The sequence below is a fragment of the Leucoraja erinacea genome, chromosome 5, assembly GCF_028641065.1.
Source record: "Leucoraja erinacea ecotype New England chromosome 5, Leri_hhj_1, whole genome shotgun sequence".
NCBI classification, from domain to species: Eukaryota; Metazoa; Chordata; class Chondrichthyes; order Rajiformes; family Rajidae; genus Leucoraja; species Leucoraja erinaceus.
In genome coordinates this window covers 413,769-429,009 of record NC_073381.1, presented here as the reverse complement: position 1 = coordinate 429,009, position 15,241 = coordinate 413,769, and the positions used below count along the sequence as shown (strand labels likewise).

The following is a 15,241-nucleotide window of genomic DNA, read 5'->3' as shown; positions in this document are numbered from 1 at the left end:
AAAATAATAAGTGCAGGGGGGGGGGGGGGGGGGGCTGGAGAATCGGCAGTCACCGAGGGTACGTTGTTTAGTAAGTGACAGCCGCCGGAAAGTTTGCACAGCCTAAAGTTGTAGGACAACTTGTTTAAGAAGGAACTGCAGATGCTGGAGAATCGAAGGTGCACAAAAAAGCTGGAGAAACTCAGCGGGTGCAGCAGCATCTATGGAGCGAAGGAAATAGGCAACTTTTCGGGCCGAAACCCTTCTTCAGTCTGATGCTGCTGCACCCGCTGAGTTTCTCCAGCTTTTTTTGTGTACCTTGTAGGACAACTTGTTTTATTTGATCTTATTTGATTGTGCACGACAGGTTGATTGCATTCGACGAAACAGGGCGGACCACGTGAAGGTTGCAATCTCCCACCCCTATATCAAAAAAAATATATACATGTATGTGTGTACTTGTGTACTCGTTCTCTCTCGTTTATCATATTGTTTACAGTGTATTTTGTTTACATCTGTTGTGCTGCAGCAAATAAGAATTTCATTGTTCTATCTGGGACACATGACATTAAAACCCTCTTGACTCTTGATCACATTGAATGGCTGTGCTGGCTCGAAGGGCTGTTAATGGCCTACTCCCGCATCAGATTCATCTGAAGAAGGGTTTCGGCCCGAAACGTTGCCTATTTCCTTCGCTCCATAGATGCTGCTGCACCCGCTGAGTTTCTCCAGCTTTTTTGTGTACCAACTCCCGCATCTATTGTGCATGTATCTATGACCTGGTGGACTTGTCCCGCCCACCCCCATGTGCAGCCAATGAGGGCGCTGGGAAGGCGGAGCTGCTGCTCGAGCCTGGAGCGCTTCCATATATTGTGACGTCATTACTTTGAGCGGCAGCCCGGGCGGCCAATGGGAACAGACGGACGTTCCGCTCACTCCCCTCAGCCAATGAGAGCGCTGGGAAGGCGGGGCTGCGGTCGACCCGACCTACTGCTTCCCAGCCAATGAGAGCGATATGAAGGCTCCACCAGTGACCGCCAGCCCAAGCGACCAATCGGCAGCGACATACATGTCCCGCCCACTCCTCCCCCAGCCAATGAGGGGGCGCTGGCTGGGAAGGCGGGGCTGCGGCTCCACCACTGACCGACAGCCCAGGCGACCAATCGGCAGCGAGGTACATGTCCCGCCCACCCATCCCCCACCCAATGAGAGCTCGCTGGCTGGGAAGGCGGTGCTGCCGCGGGCCATGCCCGTCTCCGAACATTTTCGCTGCTGTTTGTAAATAAAGACGATAAAAAATACAGAAGCAACCCCTGTGAGGAATAAGACGGATGCCAACGGTAGGGAGGGGGGGAAGAGAGTAGAAAAAAAACCCCAAAGTGAAGTTTCGTGGGTCCGGCGGCTGGAGTTCGGCGTCACACGACGGCCAAGATGGCGGCCATGGCGGCGCTGGCCTCCTACGGCAGCGAGAGCGGCAGCGACGGCAGCAGCAGCGACCACTCGCCCAGCCACGGCGACCACTCGCCCAGCCACGGCGACCACTCGCCCGGCCACGGCGACCACTCGCCCGGCCACGGCGACCACTCGCCCGGCCACGGTGACCACTCGCCCAGCCACGGTGACCATGCAGACGACCACGACCCCAGCCCCGACGCCCTGACTCACCTGCAGCCCCTCGACGCCGCCAGCTCGCTGGCGCTGGCTCTCAACTCGGCGCCCGACGTCGCCGTGAAGGTGGGTTTGGTGATGGGCCGAAGCCCTGGGTTGGCGGCGGGGACACATGGCTGGCACTGGAGCACCCGTGGGTGCCACCCGGAGTGTACAAGGGTGGCACTTTGAGTTTACATGGGTGGCACTGGGACGTACATTGGTCTGTGGGGGGGCACCCATGCATGCGCCTGTGGGTGGTGCCTAGCGTGTACATGGATGACACCCATGCTTGCACCTGCAGCGCCCATGTGTGTTGCCTAGTGTACATGGGTGGCACTGTAGTGTACATGGGTGGCACTGCAGTGTACATGGGTGGCACCAATGCAATGGTGCATGCACCTGCAGCGCCCATGGTACTGCCTAGAGTACATGGATGGCACTGCAGCGCCCATGGTTGGCTCTTCTAGGTGGCACTCCTGTGACCATGGATGGCACCTGGGGCACCCTTTGCTGTCACTGGAGTGCCCATTGGTGCACGTTGATGGGCTGAAGCCTGTCCGGGTCTACTAGAATACACATGGGTGCATCTGGAGCATCCATGGGTGGCAACTAGAGTGTACATGGGTGTTACCTGAAAACTGGTGGGTGCCACTGGAGTGCAAATGGGTGCATCTGGAGTGCCGGAGTGTGCACCTGAAGCGACGTGGGTGCTCTTGGTGGTTCTAAATCGAAGAAGGGTTTCAACCCGAAACAATAGACAATAGGTACAGGAGTAGGCCATTCGGCCCTTCTAGCCAGCACTGACATTCAATGTGATCATGGCTGATCATCCCCAATCAGTTCCCCGTTCCTGTCTTCTCCCCATATCCCCTGCTATCTTTAAGAGCCCTTGTCTAGCTCTCTCTTGAAACGTCACATTTACATGTTCTCCAGAGATGCTGCCTGTCCTGCTGAGTTACTCCAGGACTTTATGTCCCAAGTTGTCTGACTAGAATTACTGAGAGAAAGCTGTATAGTGGATGTAATTCCACTGGCTGACAGATTATCTGTCTTGGAGACACAGGGGACAGCAGATGGGCAAGTGGTGCAGGCAACTGAGCCATCCTATCAACAACTGAAGAGCAGCCCTGAGCTACTATCTACCTCTGGAGACCCTTGGACTATCTGTAATCGTTCTTTATCTTGTACTAAAAGATTGAGGGGGGATCTTATAGAAACTTACAAGATTCTTAAGGGGTTGGACAGGCCAGATGCAGGAAGATTGTTCCCGATGTTGGGGAAGTCCAGAACAAGGGGTCACAATTTAAGGATAAAGGGGAAATCCTTTAGGACTGAGATGAGAAAAACATTTTTTACACAGCGTGGTGAATCTGTGGAATTCTCTGCCCCAGAATGTAGTTGAGGCCAGTTCATTGGCTATATTTAAGAGAGAGTTAGATGTGGCCCTTGTGGCTGAAGGGATCAGGGGGTATGGAGAGAAAGCAGGTACAGGATACTGAGGGATGATCAGCCATGATCATATTGAATGGCGGTGCAGGCTCGAAGGGCTGAATGGCCTACTCCTGCATCTATTTTGTATGTTTCTATGTTAAATGTTATATCTGTATACTGGATCTCAATAACCGCTTGCCACTTTCTCCCATTCTCTTAAATTTCTTTAGAAAGTGGATAACCTGACCCAATGGGTTATGCATACATGTGAACGGCATGGGTTCAATGGGGAGAAAGTATCTCCTTAAATATATTTCGTAACTTGGCCACTGCAGCCCTTTGTATAGCAAATGTCACGGGTTCACTACGCTCTGTAAATAAATTTCTCCTCCGCTCAATCCGAAATATCATGTCCTGCAAGTTGAACCTGTAACCCCATTCCCCTCCTTCTACTTACCCCCAGCCAGGATACATGTCCTCTTATCTGTCCAGCGCTATCAGAACTGTATACATCTCAAACAGCTGACCTTTTATTCTTCTAACTTTACTGAAAAGAAACCTAGCCAACTTAATGTTTCCCCACGTGACAGTCATCTCATCCAGAGAGTCAGTGTGACAAACCTTTTTACACTCCCACTATGGCACGCATCATTTCTTCGGTAAGAAGATAAAAACACATAATACTCTGAGATAGACACCACGTTAGAATCAGTCACGATGTACTGAGTGGTGAATGGGCTTGAAATGTGGATAGCCTGCTCCTGCTTCTTTGAATCAATTTATTTCATTTTTTGAATTAATTTGGGATTTTTTGCATGTTGATATAATGTTGGATTTCCAGATTTGCATCACTCCTCATGGTTATTAGGTATAATGAAGTGGGGCTGAGTGAGCAGCTGCAAGTGCGATTGCTCAGTGTAGCTGACAGGAATGGTGATGCAGCTTCACTGTTAACTGGTAGTTTGGGCAACCTTGAAGTTTGAAGTCTGAGATTGGGTGGAAACGCATTGATCTGAAAACGAGGGCATCAAATGTATGGGATTCATGCTAGAAATGAATGAGGTAAAAGATCAGCCATGATATTATTGATGCGTGGACGAGTGGTTAATTGGCTTCTGTGTCATAAGAAAATATAAATGTGCAGGAAGGAACTGTAGATGTTGGTTTAATTCGAAGATAGACACAAAATGCTGGAGTAACTCCGCGGGTCCGGCAGCATCTCTGGAGAAAAGGAACGTGACGTTTTGTGTCGGCGAAGGTTGTGGGGAAAGATGCTAAGTGTGGTGTGACGGAGAAATGTGGGGGGGGGGGGGGGGTGCGACTGAGGATAGAGCGCGGTGATTGGAGGAGGGAGACGTGCCAAAACACTCTCGGCAGACCTGCACCGCAGCCAGGATTGATCCCGGTCTCCGGCGCTGCAATCTCTGCCGAACCGCCACTGGACCATCCCCGTCCCCACCCGAGAGCCCCCCACGCCCGGGGGTGGCCAGAGGGTCAGACGGGAGCGGTTCCCCCAGGTCCACAGCCAGCGCAGTGAAGCAGTGCTAAACCCAGCTCGCTCTGCCTGACCCGCCAGGTTAACCAACAGCCCCGTCTGGATTGAGACAGGGCTGTAGGTGAGAGGCAGTTGAGCTGCTTTTAGCGCTGGATTGAGCTGAATTTACCGTTCACAGAAGCCTTCGAAGCCTCGTGTGTGTGAGTGTGCATGCGCGCGCGGCCACCAAGATATTCTATCCCCCCCCGGTCCCCTCCATATTTTGATTGCTATTTTCAGAGCTAACATTGACTATGTTTGATAACGGAATGCAATCAAATGTGTTTTAATTCCCAATGTTATTATTTGTTTTAATCCATAAAGATGGATTAATTAAATTGTCAACACGTGAAACATTAAAACCGCAGTGTTCGATTGTCACTGCTACCATAGCCACGTTATTACAGAATTCGTTTTAACGGCAAATCAATGCTCTTAATATGGAGTATCGGTACTGTAGTTATTTAATGAGCAACATTCACAACTATATGTTGGATTTATCCAGATTTTACTTCTATAGTCAGTCATATACATCACAAATTTGGTCAGGAGATATTTCAGTTGAAATTTTAATGTTAATTCTGAAGTGGGAATGATGGAAAAAGCGTTTATCAACAATTTTTTTTTTTTAATTGTTGCTTACAAACTGGGTATCTTCATTGCTGTTTACAACACATACATCTAATCTAAATGTCCGGTAATGTGGCGTCTTGACACCTTTAAATATATTACCAAAAGAACATTTGCTGCATTTATGTCCTTTGGCCATCTCTTGTTCGTTAGTGTAATGTCAGATGGGTATAGTCAGTTTTAACAGCTATTATCATAAAATGCCTTTAGAAAATTCCTTGCAACCTGTATATTTTGTTGTGGATAAATTATGTGGGAAGCGAGAATGTTTCTGTACCAATAGCAATAACGACCCATGCTATGGCCATGTCATGATAATTTTCGGTCCTTCACAGAAAACATGCTTGCATCAATCTGTAGTGTGCATGGTTAAGCATATATGTTATCAAGGTCCAGGATTTATTGACACGGGTTGATCATACGCTGAATAATCCAACCACATTTTTGTTTGGAAGTGGAAAGAAATAATAAAAATTGCATTAATTGCAATGTGCAATAGAGTTGCGATATCGTATTATAATTTTGCTGCATGTCATTGTGGTGCATATCATGTCTTGATCGGTGAATATGTTTAGTTTGTGACTTTTTTGAAGCAGAAATAATATGTGAATACTTCATTGAGCATAATTCCGACTGGTAACTATGCACTTCGTCCGAGCGAGCGTCATGCAAGCCATCTTAAATGACCACCTAAACTGTCATTTGGCAACCTAAAAAGCTGCCAACATTGCCCGGCTGGCAACAGGGAAAAAAAGTTAAGCGAGAGCCCTGCTTGTTTAGATCCTAATTCAGTCAGACTAAAATATAAATGCATTATGATGATATATTTCCATTGTAGAATGATGTAAGTGAAAGATGAACTTGCAGGTGGTAATATTCCCATGTCCAGATTGTCTGAAAAAGGGTCTCGACTCGAAACGTCACCCGTTCCTTCTCTCCAGAGATGCGGCCTGTCCTGCTGAGTTACTCCAGCATATCTCCAGATTGACTTTGTTCTTTTAGGTGATAAATGCTAAAGATTTGGTTGGTGGTTGGAAGGGTTGCTGTTATCAATGAGGCTTCACTATCATTGAAGATGAGGATGCTCATTGAGCCAATCTGCTTTCCATTGACTCCATTTATTTCTCACGCTGCCTCGACAAGGCCAGCAGCTTAATCAAGGATGTCACACCCTGGCCGCTCCCTCATCTCCCCTCGCCCATTGGGCACAAGGTATTGAGGTGTGAAAACACACACCTCCAGATTTGGGGACAGTTTCTTCCCAGCTGTATCAGGCAACTGAACCATCCTACCACAATTAGAGAGCAGTCCTGACCTACTATCCACCTCATTGGAGACCCTCGCACTATCTGATCGGACTTTACTGGCTTTACTTTGCTCTAAGCGTTATTCCCTTGTGTATCTGTACTCTGTACACTTTGGATGGCTCAATTGTAATCATGTATTTCCCTTCCACTGACTGGTTAGCTCACAACAAAAGCTTTTCACTGTACCTCGGTCCACATGACAATAAACTAAACTAATTGCAGCAGCTTAGCAGATCCATAACAGATGTAAAGATGTATATATATTTTTTAATTTCAGTTTAGTTTATAGAATCAGACCCTTCCGCCTGCTGAGTCTGCACCAACCAATGATCACCAGCATACTAGTTTTATCCTACGCATTAGGGACAATTTACCGAAGCCAATGTGTCCCCCTAAATTAACCTACAAACCTGCATGTCTTTGGAATGTGGGAGGAAATCAGAGCACCTGGAGGAAACCCATTTGTTCACACAGAGAACGTACAGACTCCATACAGACAGCACTCTTAATCGGGATCGAACCTGAGTCTCTGGGTCTGTAAGGTATTGATTCTACCGCTGCTCCACTGTGCTGCCCTAAATTTAATGATGGCAGAGTGAATGAGATGCCATAATAATTAGAGGGGTAAAGCAGACCATGTCCATGCCATTTGGGGAACAGAAATTCACCCTGACAGAATCCGCAAATGGCTACCCAAAAAATTGCCGTACCGAACATAATTCGTTCCCGTGGAAATTTTGTGGGTAAAAAGAATGGAAATAAATTGATGTAATCGTTTTTCAATGCCTTGCATTTCTTAAAGCATATGCAGATGATTAGCTTTGTGTTACGGAAGATCGTAGTGTGGCCTTTTTTTCTACACCCCTTTCCACCCCCCCCCCCCCCCCCCCTACCCCCCCATCTCCTGCAATTTGGGGGTTCCCTGTACAATTCCACTGCTGCAATTAGCCACTCAAATTTCTTTTGAGTTTGTCACTATAATAGCAGAAGACCATTTGTGCATGGCAAGGTCAGTGCATGATAATTAGATCATAAATTTAGTACTAAAGTTTGACAAATATGTCTGGGGAAAAACTCTCAGTATTCTTTGTGTAGAGCCAAAAGTGAATTTACTTGTACAGTGCCTGACAGAACAGACTAGCCTTTGGTCCTTGGAACGCTACATTCCCTCCTTTCTGCTTTTAAGTGCTCCTGTAGAATTTGTGTTTAACTATGTAATATGATTTGAGATGATGCTTGGATAAAAATTCGACCCATTAAGCTCAAATTTACAATGTGCTAGACTACTGTAATTATCTGATGTAAACCATTGTTACTAGGTCCAAGTCAAGTTTATTCGTCACATACACATACGATATGTGCAGTGAAATGAAAAGTGGCAATGCTCGCGGATTGTGCAAACAAAACTACAAAACTGAATGGAACAGAATCACATATTCACATATTACTTATTTGTGGGAGGGGAAAAAAAAAGAAAAAAACAGCAATTTTAAGAAGACACCACACAACAAGCAGAATGATACAGTAAAGTTAGTCCCTGCTGAGATAGGAGTTTACAGTCCTAATGGACACTGGGAAGAAACTCCTCCTCATCCTCTCCGTTTTCACAGCATGGCAACGGAGGCGTTTGCCTGACCGTTCGCTCCATAGATACTGCCGCATCCGCTGAGTTTCTCCAGCACTTTTGTCTACATTCACATATTATTTCTGCTTCAAATAAAGTCACAAACTAAACTTATTCACCAATCAAGACAGTATATATACCACAATGACATGCAGCAAAATTATAATAAAATATCTCAACTCTTTTTACATATTGCAATTGATGCAAGCATGTTTTCTGTGAAGGACTGAAAATTACCATGATATGGCCATAGCATGGGTCGATATTACTATTGGCACAGAAACACTCTGGCTTACCACATAATTTATCCATAACAAAATATACAGGTTGCAAGGAAATTTCTAAAGGCATTTTATGATAATAGCTGTTAAAATCGACTATACCCATCTGACAGGTTAAACATTACACTAACTGACAAGAGATGGCCAAAGGACATAAATGCAGCAAATGTTCATTTGGTAATATGTTTAAAGGTGTCAAAACAAATAATAACATTGGGAATTAAAACACATTTGATTGCATTCCGTTATCAAACATAGTCAATGTTCGCTCTGAAGACCATGAAGCACAATAGTGTCAGGGGGTGTGAATCAGTGCGGGGTGGATAGATGGCGGTGGGGGGTTTGAGAAGTCAATCTGTGCGGAACGGATAGATTGAGGCAGGTGAATTAGTACGTGTTGGTTGGAGTATGTAAAATTGTGAGGGGAGATGTCTGTGGTGTTGAATGGGGGGGATCAGTACGGGAAGGATGGGTCAGTACAGGATGAATGGGGGTAGACAAAGATGCTGGATAAATTCAGCGGGTGAGGCAGCATCTATGGAGCTAAGGAAATATCCATAGTTTCAGGTCGTGCCCCTTCAAACTGTTCCTCCCATTCTTCTTGAATTGGTGGGGGGATCAGTACAGGAATGGATTGGGGGGGGGGGGGGGGGCACAGGATGAATGGGAAGAATCAGTACAGGATGAATGGGGGGGGGGGTCAGGACAGTGTGGATCGGAGGGTCTGTGCAGGATGAATGAGGGGATCAGTACAGGATGAATGGTGCATGGTGACGAATCTGCTTGCAAATCCACCAACGGCGCTTTCACAACCCCTCTCGCACGCCGAGGCTGGGAGGAGGGAGAGAGAGGGAGGCTTCCTTCTGCCAGGGGGGTGCAGGAGGAGGAGGCGATGGATCCGCTGTTATTACTGTTGCTGCTGCTGCTGTTGTTCTGGGCCGGTCATTCGCTACGACCCTTCGTCAACATGCACCTAGTATCTTTGCCCCACTATCAAAGATACTAGACGAATATAGCCGCCGCCGCCGACACGAAAAGTCACGTTCCTATTCTCCAGAGATGCTGCCTGATCCGCGGAGTTACTCCAGTTTTTTGTGTCTATCGGTATAATCCAGTATTTGATTGCCATGCCGGGCAAAATGAGTCGGCATTTAGGTTGCCCGGCTGCACTTTGAGTGGTCAATGGCACCCGGGCAACCGCTAATTTCGAGCCCGGAAGGAGGGAGAAAGCACGGACTACCTGAAATTGGAGAAGCCAATGTTCATACCGCTGGGGTGTAAACTAACCAAGCAAAATATGAGGTGCATTGTCGCATGCGTCATGCAAGCTGTCTTAAATGACCACCTAAACTGTCATTTGGCAACCTAAAAAGCTGCCGAGGTTGCCTGGCTGGCAACAGGGAGAAAAGGTTAAGTGAGGGCCCTGCTTTCCTATCTTTATCTCCTTTGTGTTTTTAAGGTTATGCTCCAATTGTGCTGAACCATTTTGAATTCTGTTTCCTTGTCTAGGAAGATGTGGAGGCAGGAATTCACCTTGACCCACTTCAGAAGGAAGTCATGTTCAACCCATCGTATGAAACAATGTTTGCACCAGAGGTAGGATGTCTGGGATCTGCAGTACTTTATTGATATATTAAACATATATATTGGGCCTATGCAATTTAATAAAGCATTCCATAAATTGGATTTCTACATTAAATTTAAATTGTCGATTTGGGGAATTTATAGGCTGTGGGCCGAGGAGCTTTATTCTGCAGTTTCGTGACCCAAGTCACCAAATTACATGAAATGTTCACATATTGTGTAAAAAAAATTATATAAATCACCCCTGAAACTCGATATGAAGAAGACTTGCACATTTTTATTAAATTAGAGAAAAAACGGAAAATTTTCGGGTAATTTTTAGTCCAATCAAAGCACGTTTAACATTGAGTTGTCTGCCAGTTGGCCAATCACGCGCTTTGTTTCAGGCTAGCACACAAAATGGCTAAGGGGGCTTCACAGATGCCTGTTTTACTGGAGATTCCGATTTGTTGTTCTGTGGAATAAATGTGGGAAACTTGCAGCAGGTAATTGTATTTAGTGGGAAAAGCATTAAAAAGGCTGAAGAAAGTGCTGTGAAGTGGATTAAAGTGCAAGAAAGCCTTGAAAGCAAAGTCCCTGCTGAGGTCCTGGAACACAAAGATTTAGACAGCCAGGGACCAACTCTAACTAAAAGGTAAGATCTAACGTCTGAATTTATGAAAATCTATCTGTATCGAGTTTAATTAATTTAATTGCACCATTTTATAATGTGAATAAATTCATTCATTCATTCATGAAATTGAGGGCCTAAACTATATGTTTCCATAAGACAGTCAATTAAACATTGTCACTAATGCCAGCCTGTTGTAGAGTAATAAGTCTTTAATAGCTAATCTCGGAGCTGCCTGCGAAAACTTACCGGGAAAAGGTGCTCCGACCGCGGGACATAGGTACTCGCGGTAAAGTGAAGCCGCGGCCTCAATTAATAAGCGGCTGCTTCGCGAAATAAAGACTTATTACTCTACAACAGGCTGGCATTAGTGACAATGTTTAATTTACTGTGTTATGGAAACGTATAGTTTAGGCCCTCAATTTCATGAATGAATGAAGTAAGTGAATGAATGAATGCATTTATGCACATTATAAAATGGTGCAATTAAATTAATTAAACTCCATACAGATAGATTTTCATAAATTCAGACGTTAGATCTTACCTTTTAGTTAGAGTTGGTCCCTGGCTGTCTAAATCTTTGTGTTCCAGGACCTCAGCAGGGACTTTGCTTTCAAGGCTTTCTTGCACTTTAATCCACTTCGCAGCATTTTCTTCAGCCTTTTTAATGCTTTTCCCACTAAATACAATTACCTGCTGCAAGTTTCCACGACATTTATTCCACAGAACAACAAATCGGAATCTCCAGTAAAACAGGCATCTGTGAAGCCCCCTTAGCCATGTTGTGTGCTAGCCTGAAACAAAGCGCGTGATTGGCCAACTGGCAGACAACTCAATGTTAAACGTGCTTTGATTGGACTAAAAATTACCCCAAAATTTTCCATTTTTTCTCTAATTTAATAAAAAATGTGCAAGTCTTCTTCATATCGAGTTTCAGGGGTGATTTATATAATTTTTTTTACACAATATGTGAACATTTCATGTAGTTTGGTGACTTGGGTCACGAAATCCCATTTCTAGACACATTTTTGATGCTCGGCCCACAGCCTATTAGGATGTTGAAATAGCTTTTTACGGTATACTTCCTGAATTTCTGTAAAGCATGCTCATAGAAACGTAGAAAATAGGTGCAGGAGTAGGCCATTCGGCCCTTTGAGCCAGCACTGCCATCTAATATGATCATGGCTAATAATGCAAAATCAGTACCCTGTTCCGGCTTTTTCCCCATACCCTTGATTCCCTTAGCCCTAATCTAACTCTATATCTAACTCTCTTGAAAATCTAACTAGAGCTATATCTAACTCTCTTGAAAATATCCAGTGAATCCCCAACTTCCATCCTGGATCTGGGTCTCGACTGCGAATTGTCACCTGCTCCTGTTCTCCAGAGATGCTGTCTGACCCGCTGAATCACTCCAGCTTTTTGTATCTATCTCAGGATTAAATCACATCTACCTCTAGACATCTCTTGTTAGAATAGCCCCCTCCGCACATACATATCTCCTTAACCACACACAATCCCTACACTTCACATCCCATAATTTACACATACCCTCTCCCAGATCAGGCCAATTGCAGATTATATGATTATTCTGCGTGTATCACATTTACAGGCCTGTTAGCCTGCGTAAAGAAGAATTTAGACAAATTCTTTGCTGTTTTTCTTTGCTCCTTTGCTATCTTTCTCATTTGGGGACTTCACGTGTTAAATCTTTGGTAGCAGGCACACTGCAGGATCCAGAGATGGTTTGTGTTTATGTATAAACAGATTCTTCAGAATATTCTCCCAGTTTTATAGCTTGTTTGGAAAATTGAACACAGACCCCTGGGTTAGTACAGCATTGTGGTACAGAAATTCAGTCAATCTTTAGTTTACCATGACTTGAGTGCTTTTGCATAAGATTTTTGGCAACCGGTCCTCTGCTTCGAGAATTCAGAGTTACAAAGAGGGAAGAGTTCCTCTCACATTTATGTTTTAAAATAACAAGTCCCTTAACTTTTAACCATGTGCCCACAATGGAAAGTGATCTCATAACATCTCATAACACCAGAATGTATAAGCAAAGCATTTCACCAATGTTAGAACTCTCTACTTTTGAAATTCCTCTCGCAATAAAGGCGTAGCTTCTAGTTGCCTTTCTAATTACGATGGTCTTTCAGACTTTACCTTAGAGGTACAGTGCGGACACAAGTCCCTTTGCCTCGCCGTCTGCAATGACCAACCATCATCCCCATACACTAACACTATCATACACGCTAGGGCCAACATAGTTTTTTTTTTTTAACCAAAGCCAATCAACAATAGGTGCAGGAGTAGGCCATTTGACCCTTCGAGCAAGCACCGTCATTCATTGTGACCATGGCTGATCATCCACATTCAGTACCCCGTTCCTTCCTTCTCCCCATATCCCCTGACTTCGCTATCTTTAAGAGGTCTATCTAACTCTTTCTTGAAAGCATCCAGATTATTGGCCTCCACTGCATTCTTAAATGGTGGCCCCTAGTTCTGGACTCCCCCAACATCGGGGACATCTTTCCTGCCTCTAGTGTGTCCAATCCCTTAACAATCTTGTATGTTTCAATAAGATCCCCTCTCATCCTTCGAAATTCTAGAGTATTCAAGCCCAGCCGCTCCAGTCTATCAACATATGACAGTCCCGCCATCCCTGGAATTAACCTAGTAAATCTACGCTGCACTCCCTCAATAGCAAGAATGTCCTTCCTCAAAATTTGGAGACTAAAACTGCACACAATACTCCAGGTGTGGTCTCACTGGCCCTATACAACTGCAGAAGGACCTCTTTGTTCCTACACTGGACTCCTCTTGTTATGAAGGCCAACATGCCATTAGCTTTCTTCACTGCCTGCTGTACCTGCATACATACTCTCAGTGAGTGATGAACAAGGACCCCCAGATCTCTTTGTACTTCCCCTTTTCCCAACTTGACACCATTCAGATAATAATCTGCCTTCCTGTTTTTGCCACCAAAGTGGATAACCTCACATTTATCCACATTAAACTGCATCTGCCATGCATCCGCCCACTCGCCCAACCTGTCCAAGTCACCCTGCATCCTCATAGCATCCTCCTCACAGTTCACATTGCCACCCAGCTTTGTGTCATCTGCAAATTTGCTAATGTTACTTTGAATCTCTTCATCTAAATCATTGATATACATTGTAAATAGCTGCAGTGCCAGCACCAAGCCTTGTGGTACCCCACTAGTCACTGCCTGCCATTCTGAAAGGCACCCGTTAATCCCTACTGTTTGTTTCCTGTCTGCCAAACAATTTTTTAATCAATGTCAGTACCCTACCCCCAATATCATATGCTTTAATTTTGCCCACTAAGCTCCTATGTGGGACCTTATCAAATGCTTTCTGAAATTCCAGGTACACTACATTCACTGACTCTCCCTTGTCTATTTTCCTAGTTACATCCTCAAAAAATTCCTGAAGATTAGTCAAGCATGATTTCCCCTTTGTAAATCCATGCTGACTCGGACCGATCCTGTTACTGCTATCAAAATGTGCTGCTATTTCATCTTTTATAATTGAGTCCAGCATCTTCCCCACCACCGATGTCAGGCTAACTGGTCTATAATTCCCTGTATTCTCTCTCCCGCTTTTCTTAAAAAGTGGGATAACATTAGCTACCCTCCAATCCATAGGAACTGATCCTGAATCTATAGAACATTGGAAAATGATCCAATGCGTCCACAATTTCTAGAGCCACTTCCTTAAGTACCCTGGGATGCAGACCATCAGGCCCTGGGGATTTGTCAGCCTTCAGTCCCATCAGTCTGCCCAACACTAGTTTCTGCCTAATTTGAATTTCCTTCAGTTCCTCTGTCACCCTAGATCCTCTGGCCTCTAGTGCATCAGGGAAATTGTTTGTCTTCCTTAGTGAAGACGGATCCTAAGTACCTGTTCCATTCGTCTGCCATTTCCTTGTTCCCCATAATAAATTCAAACCCGAAACCTACAATCTCGAACATTTTTGGAATATAGGAGGAAACCGGTGTACCCGGAGAAATTCCACACGGTCACAGGGAGAATGGACAAACTCCATATAGACAGCACCCATAGTCAGGATTGAACCTGGGTTTCTGCCGCTGTAAGGCAGCAACCCTACCGCGGAGCCAATAGGCTGACCTGACGCATGTTAATTTTCTGTTTCAACAAAGAGGACATCCCGATAACTTTCTATTCAGCAGTTTCTTTCCATGTCGCGATATTCTGATTTTCTGTCATCACCAAACAGCTGAAACTGACATTTTCATCCTTTCCTTTCTTCATTCAGTCTCATCTGGTTCACTATTTTTGTGATCAGTTCCCATTGTTCGCATCATTTACTAAACTTCAAGAGTTCTGCAGCTTGCATCCTGTTCCCTGCATAACATATGATTATAACCCCTCGCCTTGCTGTATTGGATTAGCACCCTGTGGATCATGACCAGTGTTTCTCATTTATTTTAATCTCGGCTTCATCTTTCCCCCCCTTAATCTCTGAAGCCATTCCTGGTCCCTGATTCTTTTCTCAGCACTCTATTCCTTTGGCTGTGGCCTTTCCTTTCTCCTCATCCATCACTCTGACGTAGTCTGCCTCCCC

At 45.0% G+C, this 15,241-nt stretch overlaps 1 protein-coding gene across 1 annotated transcript in view; it reads left to right on the top strand.

The window, feature by feature from the left end:
* Positions 1-1,177: 1,177 nt before the first annotated feature.
* The window catches only part of cdc40 (cell division cycle 40 homolog (S. cerevisiae)), a 163,801-nt gene continuing 149,737 nt past the window's right edge, over positions 1,178-15,241 (top strand). Inside the window, exons 1-2 of the mRNA XM_055634949.1 lie at positions 1,178-1,713; positions 9,946-10,032. Of these exons, the coding sequence (XP_055490924.1) occupies positions 1,411-1,713; positions 9,946-10,032 (390 nt within the window). The 5' untranslated portion in view covers positions 1,178-1,410. The remainder of the gene's footprint in view (positions 1,714-9,945; positions 10,033-15,241) is intronic.